The 17,625-nt window shown below is 49.4% G+C and overlaps 1 protein-coding gene across 4 annotated transcripts in view; it reads right to left on the bottom strand.

Moving 5' to 3' along the window:
• The window catches only part of NFATC2 (nuclear factor of activated T cells 2), a gene marked incomplete at both ends in the record, with an annotated part of 147,524 nt that overhangs the window by 108,195 nt on the left and 21,704 nt on the right, over positions 1–17,625 (bottom strand). For all 4 annotated transcript variants that reach the window (XM_081097128.1, XM_081097129.1, XM_081097126.1 and 1 more), the window contains 2 exons: positions 1,130–1,301; positions 6,547–7,561. In XM_081097128.1, the coding sequence (XP_080953254.1) occupies positions 1,130–1,301; positions 6,547–7,561 (1,187 nt within the window). The remainder of the gene's footprint in view (positions 1–1,129; positions 1,302–6,546; positions 7,562–17,625) is intronic.

Below are 17,625 nucleotides of genomic sequence, written 5' to 3'. Positions count from 1 at the left end.
ATAAGGAAAAGCTAAAGGAGTTCATCACCACCAAACCAGGATTATATGAAATGCTGAAAGGTATCCTTTAAGAAGAGGAAGAGGAAGAAAAAGGTAAAGATACAAATTATGAACAACAAATATGCATCTATCAACAAGTGAATCTACGAATCAAGTGAATAAATAATCCGATGAACAGAATGAACTGGTGATTATAATAGAATGAGGGACATAGAAAGGGAATGGACTGACTATTCTTGGGGGGGAAAGGGGTGTCGGAGATGCGGGAAGAGACTGGACAAAAATCGTGCACCTATGGATGAGGACAGTGGGTGGGGAGTGAGGGCGGAGGGTGGGGCGGGAACTGGGAGGAGGGGAGTTATGGGGGGGAAAAAGAGGAACAAATGTAATAATCTGAACAATAAAGATTTAATTAATAAAAAAAAAAAGAAAAAAGGCAAGAGAAAATATATCAAAATGTTAATAACAGTTTAGGTAGTTTGACTATGCATAGTTTTTGTTTGTTTGTTTTAATTGATTTCAGAGAGGAAGGGAGAGGGGGAGAGAGAGATAGAAACATCATTGATGAGAGACAATCATTGATCAGCTGCCTCCTGCATGCCCCCTACTGGGGATCGAGCCTGCAACCTGGGCATGTGCCCTTGACCAGAATCAAACCGGGAACCCTTCAGTCTGCAGGCTGACGCTCTATCCACTGAACCAAACCAATTAGGGCTGACTATGCATAGTTTTAATTTGTTCCTACTTTCCTATATTTTATGAGAGTATATTGACTTTCCTCTATACACGCTCATCTAAAATTTAAACACAAAATGATGGCTTCAGAAACCTTCTGTCAGTATACACACATCTGCAGAACTCTAGCAGTTTTTCGCTCAGAAAGACAAGGGAAGACATAGCTGGGGCATGAATGTCATTTCTATCCTTATCTAGCTCAAGAAGACTGTCTTCTCTGGCGTCTTAGTAGCTGATTCGTTTCAGATACTGATTTGATCTTAAATGCCCCATCCCTCAGAGGAGTAAGAGACTGAGTCACCGACCTCAACCTGACAAGCCACAGGCAGTGGTTTAGCAGAAGTAAATCACCTAGTAACAAATAAAACAAAATAAAAATAATTCAAGTCCATACCTGAACCACAGGGTGGCCACCAGTTGGAGCTTTGACAGCCCCTCGGCTGCCTTCTGTCTCATAGTGGGCCCGGTGATGCGGTTTGGGCTGCACCTCAATCCGAAGCTCATAGGAGCCTGACTGGTGGGAGAGTGGCCATTCGAGTGGAGGAAGGGATGCAGTCACTGGGATACTGAAGGAGGAAACAGAAACAGTCGTATGTACAATAAATCAGAATCAGGTAACCTGTACAATAAACGTTAATGGTTCATTTTCTGAAAATCATGTCCAATGAGCATAAGAATAAAACGCTGGCTGTTGGGAGGCACATATTTCTCAGGCATGATAGGTGGGGCTCTTCACAAGATGGAGATCTTTTTGCTTCCTCGTTCGTCTTGATGAAGACAGTGTGACTGACATCTTAATTCATGAAGCTAATTTCACAGTATGTTAGCTCTAGCGTGTTTCTAACTGCCAGACCTTCTTTTTCTCTGGGAATTTTAAAGAGTATCACCGCCAAGCTCTCATTTCTATGTATGATGATCTCAATTAAAAGTAAACTTTAGAGAGAGGAGAATTCCAGTCACAGTTATTATTTATCATGTCAAGTATAAAACATCCAACCACAGAGAGGTGTCTGGTTTTGGTAGGAATGAGCCAAACCACTCAGACTCCCTAATATTAAATGAAGAGTAAAGGTCAAGATCATGACTGGAGTTACACACCCAAGTTTAAGTCCCAGCACCACCTCTGCCGGGAGCCGGTCCATGCTTGCTGTTTCAAGGGACCTGGCATATATAGCATACTGTTCTTAATATGTTTGCTCACCTTCTTGGCACTATGTGTTTTAACCAAGGTCTCTGAGAAAGGCTGTTTCCCCAGGTAGGGATTTTCCCCTGAAGTTAGGGAGGGAATAAAACCTCTTAACTAAGTGCCAGGTGGGTAATTAATCACTTTAACTACGAACAATCATGCTTAAGCTACATAATCTTTACTCCCTGGAATGGAGATAAGAAACGCCCTAACCTTTGGAATAGAGATTGATAGGATTGGAATCAACTGGTATAAATACAGATGTAAGAAGACAGAACCGAGGGAGACAGAAATTGGCACAGAACCTACACAGAACGTTCTCTAGAGACAGAAGAACTTCGCTGGAGAGAACATGGCCAAAGATCCTGGACAGAAACTGGCCTCAGAACCTAGAGACAGAACCTAGCGAGAGAACATGGCAAAAGATCCTGGACTGAACCTGACTACAGAAATTGGCAAGAGAACCTGACTAGAACCTGGTGACTGAACCTGGCTGGAGAACCTGGACAGATCCTGGCTGGAGAATCTAGCGAGGGAACATGGCTACAGAACCTGGCTGGAGAACCTGGAGAACCTAGCGAGGGAACATGGCTACAGAACCTGGCTGGAGAATCTGGAGAACCTAGCAAGAGAACATGGATACAGAACCTGGCTGGAGAACCTACAGAACCTGGCAATAGAACCAGGCAAGAGAACCCAACCATGCTGATCAACTGAATGCTGCCTCCATGTCATTCCTTCTTCGCCGACTCCATCCACACCTTTGGGGACCCCTGGACCCGCTGGGGCTAGACCCTGGCAACCTCTAACTACCTGTGTGACGGAGCAAATGCCTCTACCTCCCTAGGCCTTAATTTTCTCAACAGTGAAATGGGGATACGGAGATTATATAAAAGATCCTATCACAATACTAGTACGTGCTCCAAAATTATTAGCTACAATTTTCCTGTACATATTGTATATTTCAAATAAATAGTTATTTCCTATAGACAATCTGAATTAGTTACAATATTAGATATGCATGCCTTTACATCTGAGTCTGTAAGTTCTTTGAGGGCATGCCATTAAGTTTCATGTTATAATAGAATCTCAACCCTATTCAGCACCCACAGCAGGCACTTGCTATGTGATTAGAATTATGACATTTAAAAGCTGACTGAGGTCTTGACAATCTATCTAGACTATTCATTCCTTCAGAGCCTCAGAGAACCTCACTACATTTTTTCAAGATCACAGAGCAAGACACAGTCAGGGCTCCAACTTATGTTTCTTGACTCCCAGTCCAGGGCTCCATCCACAACTCCATACTGCCTCTTTATCTTACTAATTTATTTAAAATCAGTCCAAGAAATTACCTCATTTATGGAATGACTCTAGAACAATGCCTGGCATTTGATAGGTTCCCAGTGAATATGCAGTGGGTGGGTGGGTGGATGCACGGATGGATGGATGAGTGAATGAGCAATTTTATTTCAAAGAATCTCTGTATATTCACTGTAGCTTTGAAGTTGCAAGTGCATGGATTTGTGTCACTATGTCCTGATTTTTTACATATGGCAGAAATCATCAATCCAATCAGGCTATGCTTTCCCACTAAGCCTAGGGCAGTAGAAGCTGACATTATCCACTTGACTTAGTTAAGTGCTTGCAATGAAGCTAATTCCATCCCTTCTCTATCAGAGGCATATCAAGGGGAGAACGGAAGGGGATGGTAACCCATAAACTCCAGCAGTGCTACAGTCCTACTTGAACTTTCAATCCAATTACAATTATATCTTTACTCCACAAGCAAATCTCCATCCCTTCCTTCCCACCACACTGCCCCCTGAAGCCCCTCTTACCCTGAAGTCTTGGGGAGCCTACAATGCCTTTAATTCTACCTTAGTTACATGCCAACAAGCTGCTGTCTGCAACCAAGGTGCCACTGACGTTAAATATTCCTACTCTCATCATCTATGCAAGTTAAAAAAAAATTAAGTTTGCAAAATAAGCCTCATAAAAAAATCACTTCACCCTGTGTCTCTTGAAGTATTAAAAATTTAGTGAGTGGGAGATTCAGTGGGATGTCTGTAAGCATCAATATCAAATTTTGTTTGTTCTGGGATAAGACTTTGACAGCTGAAATAAAATATTAAGAATCAGACCCCTGAGGTCAGTCTGAAATCCTGCATTGGAATTCCAGCCCTTGGCTGGTGAGCTGTCCACACACCTTTGAGCAGATATTATCATGAGATCTCCTGAATGCCCCCATCCTCTCAATCTGATAGAAAATTCTTACCAATATCCCCTTGGCTGGCACAGACTGACACCTGGTAGGGGACAAAGGATTCTAACACCTCTCAGATCAAGCCACAGAATGGAGAGGGAAGGATTTCACAAAATAAACAATAAAGTCTCACATAAATGTATTACAACCATATTTCATATTAATGCTCCTCCCCATTGCCAGTCATTAGAGAGGCCATGATTTGGAGATTGATCTGTAGCAGAAAGGACGAGGATTCAGGCATCCTGGAATCTAAGTTCCAACGTAGTCATGACTGTGTGATCACGGGCATGTCGTGTCACCTCTCTGAGCCCTGGTTTCTCAACCTGTGCCAGAGGTTGGTCTTGATCGCCGCGTCCTAAGGTAGCTTTGTGAAACCTGAGTCACAGAACTCAGAACTCGGCAGCCAAATGAGCTTCGAAATCACTGTGCATTCTGCCCACAGCTGGGGGGGTCCCCTGCACATAGGCACCTGTTTAACCCTATTGAACCCAGACATTCCTTTCCTTAAGGGACATCGGCCGGCCTACTATGGCAGTAGTACTCTCAGTCAGCCTGGAAGCTTTACAGGGTCCATTTTGGTCTGGTGTGGGGTTAGGCCAATGGGCAGGGTCCTTGGCTACTCTCAACCCCATCAATCAAAACCCTCTCTCTCTACCATTATCTATTTTGTTATTCAATATTTTATTTGGGGGAAAAGGGGGGGGGGTTCCATATGCTAAAATCAAATGATAGGTTGAAAACCACTAGGATGTGATAAAGCATAACGCTTCAGATTCTTCATCTAATACAACAGGTAGAATAATATCTGCTCCTATGACAATAACGCTGCACTGTTTCTGAGCTCTTACTTTGTGCAGATTCTATGCCAAGAGCTTGATAAATATGATCTCATCTAACCTTTAAAATAAAACACCATGAGATAAGTTACTATTATCATCCTCACCTCACAGGAGGAACCAAGGCCCAGAAAGGTGCTCAGTGAGAATGAAGGTCCTGATTGATTAGTGATGTCTGCCCTGGGCATGACATGAAAAAATGCTCAGTGAGAAAGATGGTCCTGCAGGACTGGTGATATCTGACGGGCTCAGTAGGATGGCAGTACCAGAGATGCCCATGATCACACAGCCAGTAAATGGCAGAGCCAGGGCTCAAATCCAGTCCTAAGAGAGTCCAAAGCTTACAGGCTGCTATCTACAACTCTGCAGCTTATCAAGATTTTTAAACTCCTAAGGATTAGGGCTCACCTATTTTTTAGGGCTTCCCTATCACTGATTGCAGTCCTGTGGTACATAGCAGATGTCAAATAAGACATCTACACTGATAAAAGAGAAAGATGCAAATTGACTGTACCTTCACGACACCCACCAGCCAATCAGGAGTGGGTATGCAAATTACCCCAACAAAGATGGTGGGTTAATTTGCATACACAGGTGCCGACAGGCTGGGGGCAGGGCGGGATGCTTGCATCATCACCATGGCAACAATGCAGGTGTTCCGGCTGCCCCAGCCGCTCTGGGCCTCTGGGCAGTGTGGGAAGGTGGAAAGGCGGCTCCAGGCCAGAGGGCAGAGCAAAGGAGGTGCCAGCAGCCAGGGGAAGGAAGGCCCATTCTTGCACAAATCTTCGTGCATCAGGCCTCTAGTCTTATAATAAGATAGCAAAATGCATACATAAAGACTTGCTTTCTATAGATACAGAGGCAGAGCTGCCTCAAACAGATTGTCAAACTGCAGCGGGAAGGCCGGGGAGGGTTGGGGGGCAGGAGGTAAGGGGGTAAGAGATCAACTAAAGGACTTGTATGCATGCATATAAGCATAACCAATGGACATAAGACACTGGGGGATAGGGGAGGCTAGGGGACTGTCTAGGGCGGGGGGGATAAAATGGACACATATGTAATACCCTTTGTAATACTTTAAGCAATAAAAAAAAAAAAAGACTTGCTTTCTGCTTATGAGAATGCCAGCTCCATAAAGGCAGACATTTTTGCCCACTTTTTTCATCACTGTCTCTCCAACACCTATAACAGTGTCTGGCACCTGGTAGGTGCTTGATAAATACTTGTTAAGTAAATGAATGAATGATGAGCCAAGTGCCACATGAGCAATCACATGCATCCTATTACTACACCCTCAAAATCACCACCCAGTAAGTCATGTACACCTATACCCATTTTACAGATGGGGAAACTATGGCTCAGAGAATTTAACTTCCTTCTCAGGGTCTCACAGCCAGTAAACGGAGAGCTGGAATTTAAATGTTCAGAGTCTGGCCAACTTTGAACCCCACGCTCACAGGCAGAAAACCATCTCTTGACACTAAATCGTGGAACAATTCAACTTTCAAAGCCCGACTCACCTGCAGATGGGAATAGCGGGCACCAGCGGCTTGGGCCACGTCGGGGGCATCAGCAAGATGGACTCGGGGGCCGAGTTCCTCCTCTCCTCCTGCTCGCAGGGCCCCAGGAACTCCATGGCCGGGTAGATGTGGCGGGGCAGGCCGGCCTTGGGCTGGGCGGCAGACACCGGTGACGGGTCGGGGCTGGTCTTCCACATCTTGGGGGGGATCCCACAAGGCGAGTCCGGGGCGAGGCTGTTCAGAGCATCCATGAGGACGGCAGAGCCAGCCGTTGGGGGGTACCCAGCGGGGGCGCCGTCGTCCTGGGGCTGCGGTGAGGGGCTGCGGGAGTGCTGGGGTGAGGCTCCGGGCAGCGGGGCAACCAAGGCCCCAGCACACGAATGCCTCCTCTTGGCACCAGGCGACGAGGAGCGGGAGGCCGGACGGGGCACGGGCGAGTGGCGGCCCAGGCAGCTGTCCTCAGCGAGGCTGGTTCGAGGTGACATTATTGGCGAGGTTCTGGGGGAATAATGAGCAGGGATGTTTTGAAACTGGGGACACAGGTCGTCGGGCCCGCCGTTATTGGGCGAGACGCAGGGCGAGGTGTAGGGGGAGAAGGTGTCGGAAATGAAGCTGGCAGAGGAGCCGCTGCTAGCGGGGCTCAAGCAAAGCGGCTGCTCGCGGTAGCCCTCGAAGCCGGGCACGGGCAGGGTGAACCTCGGGCTGGCGGCCGCCCCCGCCAGGGGCGCCTGCTCCCCCAGGAGGCCAGTGTCTCTCATGCGGAGGCCCCCCCCTGCCTGCATCAGTTCGTGGGACGGAGTGATCTCGATCCGAGGGCTCAGGCCCGAGGCCCCCGCTGGCTTGGCCGGGCTCAGAAAGTTCTGGGGCCCTACCCTATCCGGCTCTCCGAATCGGCCGGGGGACTCGCCAGAGAGACTGGCGAGGGGGTTGTATGGCTTGAGGCCATAGTCCAGGACATCGTCATGGTATGCAAGTCCGGAGTGTGGGCTGGCGACCTTATGTGCATTCGGTTCTTCTGGAAAGAGAAGGGGGGAGGGGAGGTCTTTTTAAGCCTCTAGAACAGAACTCCCAGAGCAGATCAATCACAGGCTGGGTTTGTCTCCTGCTATTTATTGTTTAAATCCCCACCACGCCAAACCCCAGGCTGGGCCCTACTTCCCTCACCAGAAGGAAAGGGGGCTGCTTTATCCCAGGCTCCACGAAGGGCAAGGTCAGAGCAGAAAGGTTTGAGGGCGGTGCACCGAGCATGGCCCGACCAAGCTGGGAAGCGTCCGCTGGAGGCCTGGATGGCCACCTGGCTAATGACTTCCAAACCCTTGTCTCAATGGGGCCGTCAGAAGAAATGCATTTTATTTCACAACCTAGCTCACGCCGTCATATTCACGCCCAACTGAAACAAAGGCTTCGCAAAACAATACTTACCCTGCTACATGCGACACCCTCATCTCACACACTCACACACACACACACACACACACACACACGACTGAGGTTACTTTTCTTACAGGCTGGTCACAACCCATTCAACAGGTTTACTGTCCCACCAGTGGGCTATGACACCCAATTTGAAACACTCAGACCTAGGCCCACCTCATAGCTCTACGTGTCTGACACAGATACGGGAGGCAGAGGGAGGATGCACGGGCCTGGAGTGCATGGAGCTCTGGGGTCAAACCTCAAATATCCATGCTCGAGTATAACAAGTAGCTTAATTCTGAACCAGAATTCCTGACTCATGTCTTATCTTGTGCCATTTCACAGATAAGGAAACTGAGGCCCTGGGAGGGGAAGAGATTCACCCTAAACCACAGAATTAGCAGGATTAGAAATCCCACAGACAAACCACTTGGCCCCCAAAAGGCAAGGCTCTGGCTATAGAGTCTTCCAAACTATCACGCCAGTAGCTAGAGACACCCTAATTGCTTCTCTCGTATTAGCCGTCTAGCGCAGGCTACTGCTGCCACCTCAAAAGGCCCCACGGCTGGAGACTGGAACTAGCAAGGGAACCAGCTATCCATTCCCACCACCCCTCACCCATTCCTCCTCCAATCTGCCCAGCTCAGCACAGGCCCCTCCATTCAGCCTGGACTCCCCTCTGTCACATCCTGACGTCCAAGCCATCAGGAAATTCTGACCGCCACTGTTGATTATAAGCCAAATTCATGTGTCACCCCTTCCCCACTACAGCCACTCCGGTCCAAGCTACTGTCCTCTCCCATCTGGGCCACTGTAGCGGCCTCTTCCTGGCCTCCCCATTTCCAGCCTTGCTCTGTGTGGTCTGTTCCCCACACTGCAATCTTTTGAAACATCCATTTCTGAAATCCATTTTAAAGGCTTTCCCGGACATTATACTAGTAGATGTGATCTAAACTTCTTAACACACCTGTCCTCGGGCCTGGCTTGTCTTGCCCCTCCCACCTGTCCCCTCTTCTCCCCAACCTGACTCAGCAACAGCCCAGGGACACCTGGCTTTCCATCAAGCAGAGTCTGCCTCTGAGTTCCTGAGTGCATTTCTCCCTCTGCCTGGAAACTCTCCCCCGAAGGTCTTTACTTGGCCCCTTCCCTGATTCCTTCACGTGCCTGCTCAGCCAAGACCTTCTTAGATTGGCCCATCAAAAAGATCATCTCTCTCCTCACCCCAGTGTCTTTCTCCACCCTTTTTCCCTGACATCTTTTTCCATTGGCACCAGCTACCAGCTCACATCACATCAGATATTTATCTGTTTAGGGAATTCCATCCCACTAGATCAGGGGTAGGCAAACTACAGCCCCTGGGCCAAATCTGGCCCACAGATTGTGTTTATAAATAAAGTTTTATTGGAACGCAGCCGCTCCTCTATTTGTTTGCGTATGGTCTATGGCTTGCTTTTGCACTATAACAGCAGAGTTGGTAGCCGAGACGGAGACCATATGGCCCACAAAGCCTAAAGAATCCACTATCCGACCCTTTATAGAAGTTTGTGACTCTGCACTAGGGTCTACACTCCACTGAGGTTGGAACCATGTCTATTATCATTCAGCGTTGTTTGCCAAGCGCCTAGCACAGGCACTAGAGATTGTCCATACACTTTTTTTGAGTGACAGAGCAAATAAGTAAGTGAAAATATATATGTCCAAGGGCCTGCCAGGCAGACAGGGGGCCTCTTCCTAAAGTTGTGTGGCTGGCCCATTTTGGGGAGGAGGGTGGCTGCACAAATGACTTTCAACCTCCTTGGTTCCCCTTCCGGGCCATCCTGGAGATGCTGCCGGGCTTAGCAGAGCTGATCTTATAGGGTCCAGACGGCGCCCCCCCACCCCCAGGTGAGAGCTCAGAAATGGCTTCCCACAGCTCTTAGGGGAGAGGTGGGGAGCCTTGTTTCTGCCAAGGGTCATTTGGATTTTTTTAAAGTATGTTTTTATTGATTTCAGAGAGGAAGGACGAGGGAGAGAGAGAAACATCAATGATGAGAGAGAATCATTGATCGGCTGCCTCCTTCATGCCCCCTACTGGGGATTGAACCCGCAACCCAGGCATGTGCCCTGGACCAGAATCAAACCTGGGACCCTTCAGTCTGCAGGCCAACGCTCTATCCACTGAGCCAAACCAGCGAGGGCCATTTGGATATTTATAACATCATTTGCGGGCCATACAAAATTATCAACTTAAAAACTAGCAAGCTATGTTTGGCCAAACATTTAATTAACTCACCCCTAATGCTTTGGCTGGGCCAGACCAAATGATTTCATGGTCCTTATATGGCCCATGGGCCGGACATTCCCCTCCTGTCTTAGGGGAAAGTTAAATAACCTCAACAAGGCCAGCCTGGCTGGGCTCTGCCTGCCCCTCTAGCTTAACCTCTCTCACTGGACTCCAGCCAAACTGGCTATCTTCCTGTTCACAGAAAGCATCACACTCCTTTCTGCCGCAGGACCTTTGCACTTGATGTTCCCTCCACCTCCACTGCTCCTCCCCACCCGTACCCAGGCCCTTCTCCACATAACGAAAGCCACTCATTCCCTCCAGGTAAAGCCTCATGTGCTTGGGAGGGTTTCCCGACCTCCTTGACTGCATCAGACCCCATTCATACTTCCCTGTTCTGTTCCATGCACTATCCAATGCATTACAATTAAGTAATTCTGGGTTATTCATCTATTGCCAGGCTCTCCCCCAACCTCCAGGCCACCCCCACCAATCAGTTAATTCCGTGAGGACTCTCTCCCTCCCCACTGTATTCCTAGCATGTGGACAGGACCTGCCCACAAAGCAAACCCTCAAAAACAAAAAGCAAACAAACAAAAAACTACTTGTTGGTTGGGTGAACGAGTAAATAAGAGTGAGCTCAGAAAAGTCTGTGTGAAATTTTTAAACTACTACTCAAAGATGCTGATATCTATATCAAACAGTAGAAAGATGTAACCTCGAAAAAGGTAATTTAAAATGGGATGAAGCCTGGCTGGGTGAGTCAGTTGGTTGGAGCATCATCCCCTACACCGAAAGGCTGCAGGTTCAATTCCCGGTCAGGACACATACCTAGGTTGCAGGCTCTAGCCCAGTCAGGATGCGTATAGAAAGCAACCAATCAGTGTTTCTCACATTGATGTTTCTCTCTCTCTCTCTCTCTCTCTCTCTCTCTCTCTCTCTCTCTCTCCCCCCCCCCTCCCTCCCTCTCCTTTTCTCTCTCTAAACATATCCTCGGGTGAGAATTAAAAAATAATTAAAGAAGATAAAAAGGGATAAAAAAAGTTCTTTCTGCATGAAAATGGAATAGCTTCAAGATACAGTGTTAAAACAGAAAAGCAAAATGCGTACAGTGTGCACACACACAAACTGCTGCTGGAAGTCACAGGAAACAGTGACTTCCTCCAGCGAGGGGAACTAAGTCATTCGGCAGCCGTGGCCTAGCAGACAGAGGCCTGATTTCTGTATGACCTTGAGAACAGAAGCACAGTTCCTCAAAGAAACATGTTCTTATTTCATTTTAAAGGTGGCCGTGGCATAACATAATATACAGTAATGACACCCTGGTTTAGGAAGCAGGAAGTTGAGAGCTAGTCCTACTCTGCCACTAACTAGCTGTGTGACCCTGGAGAAGTCCCCCACCCACCAACTGTACGTCTCCACCTTCTCATCTCTAACAGGGACCAGTCTCCCTGGTTGCTTCTGGCTGTGAGATCCTCTGCTGTTCTAGCTGAATCTGCAGGGTCTAGAGTTCCTGCGAAGCTGCAGATCAACATAAATTTGAATTTGTCCGTGCACGCACACACACACACTCCTTCCTGGCAGGTAAGAGAGCACGGGCTTTCAACCTACAAAGAGATTAACCTCAAATCCATAACAACATCCTGATAATCCACCACCCTGCGAACCAGCAAAACAAAACACAAAAGGTCTCTTAGCAAAAATTCCGGCCTGATCAGAAAAACTGTATTACAGCTTATCAGAAACACCCCGGCAGGGCTGAGGTGAGAAGTCACGGAACTCGGCCGTGCGAACACACACCGCTCACATCCCCGCAGCTGCTTCGGACGGAAAGGCTGCTCTGCTAAGCAAAAGCCCGAAAACATTTACATTGGTTTTAATTCATCCAAGCAGCAGTTTCTCTTTCTTTTCTTTTTCTTCCCCCAGATTGTGAAAGTTGAACAGCAAGCAGGGAAAGGAAGGTAACTTATAATCATGAAATCCTCGGTCCTCTGAATATCAGACAAATGGCTCCTCACTAAAACACGTAAGGAGCTGGGAGCCTTCGCCGCTGCTCTGACACTGCCAGCCTCGCACACCGCTCTCTTTAAGTCGCTGCGATCCCCGCGTGGCACTGGGCGAAGCCAGTTTCATCTCAGAACCACCACATTTTCTCAGACACGTGGCCAAAAATCTCGCTTTTGTGACACTTGCATAATCTTTGCTGCAGCAATAATGTACCACCGGTAAATATCATGTACTTAATATTTCTATTTAAATCCACTCACATGCTACTTTATTTTTTTGTTTTAAGGGGAAACTTACACCACTACCACAAATGGAAAATCAGTGTCAACTCCATAAATAGAAGGGAGGGTAAAAGTACAATAAAAAATAGAAGTTACTAAATTCAAGCAAGACACCATGGCCGGCCAAAGGCCCGGAGCTTGGGGCCCGCTCTTTTTCTCCCTCCTGTGCACTTTTTTTACGGAGGTATAACTTATACCGACAGGTTGGGAGTGCAGAGTTTGATGACTTTTGCCAAATGTTGTGCACCCTGGTAACCACCCCACAGTCAAGATGTAGGACGTTTCGTGACCCCAGAGAGCCTACCATTTTTAAAGCGAGAGGGAGGAGGGAATGGCAAGTGTCTGAAAGGAAGGCATTAAAGACACAGTAGCATCTCACTGAGACTCCATTCCTTCTGACTAGTTCAAAGAGAAGGAGACAGCTCTCATTATATGCAAGGTCCTCAACAGGGGACCACGTGAATCCATCTCACCTGCCATGGGAGGTCCCTGGCCTGCACTGGGGGCATCAGTACTTCAACAGGAATAAAGTGGAAACAGTGATGAGGGGTTGAAAAGTTGCTGCTCTCGGTCCTCTGTGCCTCCAGGCCTTTGCATATGCTGTTCCCCTTGCCCTGAATTCCCTTCCATACCTAGCCTAGCAAGCCACTATTTGTCCATCAAGATTCCACTTGGACTTCGTCCTCCTGAAGGCCCTCACTTACTTTCCCGGCTGAATCAGCCAACAATTCTTCCGTGTTCCTAGAACCTGGAGAGTCATCTAGATTCTGGTAAAGTCTATCGATTATAGATTCCCTTGTCTGTCTCCCCAATAGACTGAGCTCTCTGAAGGCAGATAGGGGTCAACAATAACAACAACAATAATAATAAAAATAGGAAAAGCAGCTAACATTTTGAGAGCTTAAGTGCCAAGCACTTTTGTTAGCCCATTACATGTAGTGCATTATTTAATCTTCACAACAACCTAGCAGGTAGGCACTTTTACAGATGAGGACACAGAGAGGTGAATTAAGTTGTCTGAAGTCTCACAGCTTGAACCTAGGCAGACCTGAGCGCGCCCTCAACCAGTAGGCCAGGAATTCTCAACCCGAGCACCACTGACAGTTGGGACCTTAACTGTGGGGACTAGAGGGTGTTTAGCAGCATCCCTGCCTCTACCCACTAGAAGCCAGTAGCATCTCCACCCCTCTCCCAGCTGTGACAACCAAAAAATGTCTCCAGGCATTGCCCAGTGTCTCCTGCGAGGCAGAACGGCCCCCAGCTGAGAACCATGGCCCTGTGCTCACCGTCCGGCACCTCAGCACAGCCGGCATGCCGCGGACGCCCAGGCTGCTGGAAGCTCAACCTGTGAGTCATGCCTCAAACCTGAAGTGACTCAGAGCCGGGACATGTGCTCACTGTCAGCCCTAGCAGGTAAGTCGCTCCTGCAGCAGACCACACCCTTCCTTTCACCAAGTTCCCGGCTGCTCATCCAACATCAGGGCCCCGGTGAAGGTTTGGGGAGACCTCTGGCCACGCTCAGAAACTGCAGGACAGGATGGCTGGGGAGGCCACTCCAACCCCATCTCAGCAAGGGGTCCTCACTGAGGTCCAGGTGTCAGTCAACACACCGTGTCAGGGGACTCCAGCTCCACTGTCCCAGCCCCCAGCTCTGTGACCTGGGGGACCCCCGAGTCCTCATGTATAACATGGCGATGAGGTCGGTGACAATACCAACCTCGTGGGCCACCTAATCCACAGAAAGCCCGAAAAACAGAGACTACAGACTCAATTAGTGGAGCCCATCTGTCTATTATTAATATGGAAAGAAGGATCGTTTCGGTGAGAATTCTACCCTTTCTCATTGCTTTGTTTTACACACACTAGCACGCAACGCCTTTGAAAACACTGTTTAAAAGAGAAGACATTCTTATAAAAATCAAATGGATTCATTAACACTCTGGGAATTCTTTTCCAAGAGATTCTGTGAGCCTTCAGAAAACAGGTGGGGTAGGTGAAGAACGCCTCCCCCATCGCCTCCATTCCACGCCTTGGACTCTTCTCCCTGGGCCACCTGGGAGCTGACCCACTAAATCTTACTAAAGTGTGAACGACTCAGGGAGCTACTCACAGTAACAAAAATGGAAGTAGCTAAACACAAACTCACCATTTACTCCATTCCAAGAGCCACTGTGTGTATTTAATATATATTAATATATGTTTGTCTCACAAGAACCCTAGGAAGCAGGTGATACAAATAGGGGGAATGAGGCCCGAGAGGGTGAATCATTTGCCCAAGGTCACACAGCTTCAGGGTGGCAGAGCTGGGACTCAGTCTCAGGCAGCGGGGTCTTCTTCCCCTGCCACCACTACTCTACCTACCCTGCTTCTCATGAAAGGGGCCATTTCCTGGATGGTGACCCCTTCACTTCAGCACAGGGCAATGAGGTGCCCCAGAATAGTAACTGCTCCGGGGGCCTCTCCAGGAGGAAGTTGCCCCGACAGCTGACAACACTGATTCCTTCCTTCTGCAATAATCGCAGCCCCTCCACTTGCCCCAGGATTGAGTCAAGAATTATTTTAAAAACCACGCTCAGGCCGTCCGGTGGGCCTGCCAGCGCCGGCCCTCCAGGAGCCTCCTGCGGCCTGTTGCTCACCCTCGAGGACACACAGCCAAGTCTGAGGCCGCCGGTCAGTGCCAACTGACCAGCCGACAGATCGCTTTTGAAAAAAGGAACCCAAGAGAAGAACGTCTTCTCTGGGAAGTCCGGCGGGTGGAATTTTCAGGAAGCAGAACAGAGTGACTGAAATAGAAACCCAGCCAGGGAACCTGCAGGAGGCGGCTGTCCTTTGAGGGAGGGGGCAACGTAAACCCGTGCTTTCAGGCTTGAAGGGTGTGAAGGAGAAAAACCCAGCAGGGGCTGGAGGCCGGACGCCCTGGGACCAGCAGCAGGGCCCCCGGGCTGCGTCCATCCTCCTCTGAGGTGGCGGAGCCACCCCTCGATGAGCTCACACCCCGAGGTGGTGCGCGTCCCAGGCTGCGGGTTTGAGACATCACAGTCTGTTGCCATGGCAGCACCTAGGATGCCCGAACCTGGAGATGCACACGTGCGGCTGGAGGAAAGGGGAGAAGATGGAGGGGAAGGATCCTGCCTCCCGACACCCCCAAGGCTCTCGTAACTTCCTGCGCATTCGGGGCTGCAAGGCGTGGTCAAAGGAGCAAGAAGGTGGATGGCTTTTTCATCTGGCGGTTTGCAGCACCTACTGGAAAGGCCTTTACAAAGCTACAAAATGCCATCAAGTAATAAATCCAACACTCAGCAAGCTTTCCAAGGAGCCCGCCCCCCCCCCCCATGCGTATACGCACAACAGTATTGGATTCCCTCTCGATGGACCGTGTGTATTAATAACGATGGAGAATCAGGCTGTCACTCCGTCATTCAAAGATGACACATGCAGACACAGGGCAGGAAAGGACAAGAAATTCCATCCAGATAAATCAGGTCCAGAAAGGGGAGGGGGGCAGCTTACTACCGTGTCACACCGTGGAGCCACTGGAAAAAGCCACCTCGGATGCTCTGCTTTTTGCTGACTTTGCCCCACGTAAGACAGCTGTCTGTCTCCACCAGACAGGGCAGAAGGAGGGCTTGGTCCTGCTTCCCAGGCAGCCTGCCACCAGGCCAGGCGCCGGGACACAGGACCTGGGACAGTTTGCAAGCAACGAGCCTTGCAGACGGGCTGCTGGCATGGCTGTCTGCAAAAACACATACACGTACCCACTGACACGTACTCCCGGTGCAGAGGGTTAGAGAAATGTGTGGAATCTGCAACCTGCGTGCCTTGGGGTCAGTGTTGGGAGGCGGGCAGCGGGGCCTGGGCATCTGGCAGACGCCAGTCTCAAACTGGGGTGAAAAGAACCACCTCTTGCTAATGTAAAGTCCTTCAACGGGGCACTCCTGCCTTCAAGAAGTTCAGAGACCTTCCTATTTCTACTCATCCCCACAGCGGATGACCCCTGTGCCGCACGCTTTCACGGGCACTGCTCCCCTCTCCACAACTCACAATCGGCCTGGGAGGCAGGCACTGTCAGCTCCTGTTACAAATGGGGAAACTGAGACTCGGGGTGCAGGGACTCACCAAAACCATCAGGGGCAGAGCTGGGATTCACACTGAGACATCACTTCAATGCAGCAAAGGGCACAAACATTAAAGGCACATCTCGTGTCTTTTTACATGTGTGTGCACCCGGGTATCTCCCATGCAAGATATGCAACATTTCCACCCTGCCAGAGGCGCCCCTGTGACCCCACCCAGCAACCCTCACCCGGGGGGACCCACGAGCCTCACTTGTCTCACCGTGGACTGGGGTGTGACTGCTCTTGATTGTCACAGAAATAAAAATCAAACAAGATGTTCATGTCACGCCTCTCGCTGAGCACTGTGTCTGAGACTCATCCCTGTCGTGCGCAGCCGCGGTTTCTCTTCTAACATTGGGTGGCATTCCGTCGCATGGGTGCCCAGTAAGTTATTTATCCAAGAAGCCAGCCCCTTGAGGCTGAACCGGGACTTCGAGAGCTCCCTTTCCAGCAGAAGACAGTCCCTCCACACTAGCCATGCCCTGCATGACAGCAGGACCCAGGCGGCTTCCGCACCAAAAGGAGAAGAACTGGTCAGAAAAATTAACCAGAAATAGACCAGGTCATCCTCCCTCAGAAACTGGGCTGCCACGCTCAACCCATGGCTCCCTCAAAGGCCTGCAGGAGAGCACACCGGTGGGGGAACAGCCACCTTCCCTCTTTTCATCCTCAGCAAAGACCCCTCACCTTGACGCCAGCACCCCAAAGAGCTTCACCCCGACTGGGTCCCACAACCCCCGGCACAGCCTGGAGCGCCGATTTCTACCTGTCTTTCAGCCGATCTGAACCCCAAATGGGAACTGCCCCTTGAAGACAGAAGGGCCCCTGCCACCCTTGGCCCGGGCCAGAGATTTAAAATTAATACCTTACTGACTGACAGGTTCTTTATTTACACTTTTCCCGGGGAGCTTTGATTTCGGTGCCATGTTCCAGAGAGCTGGCACACTTAATCAGCGTCCCCTGCCAACCCTGGTCATTAATGGCATTCCCCCTCTCT

This window comes from Myotis nattereri (assembly GCF_964212035.1).
Source record: "Myotis nattereri genome assembly, chromosome: 8".
NCBI classification, from domain to species: Eukaryota; Metazoa; Chordata; class Mammalia; order Chiroptera; family Vespertilionidae; genus Myotis; species Myotis nattereri.
This window is presented reverse-complemented; position numbering and strand designations above follow the sequence as displayed.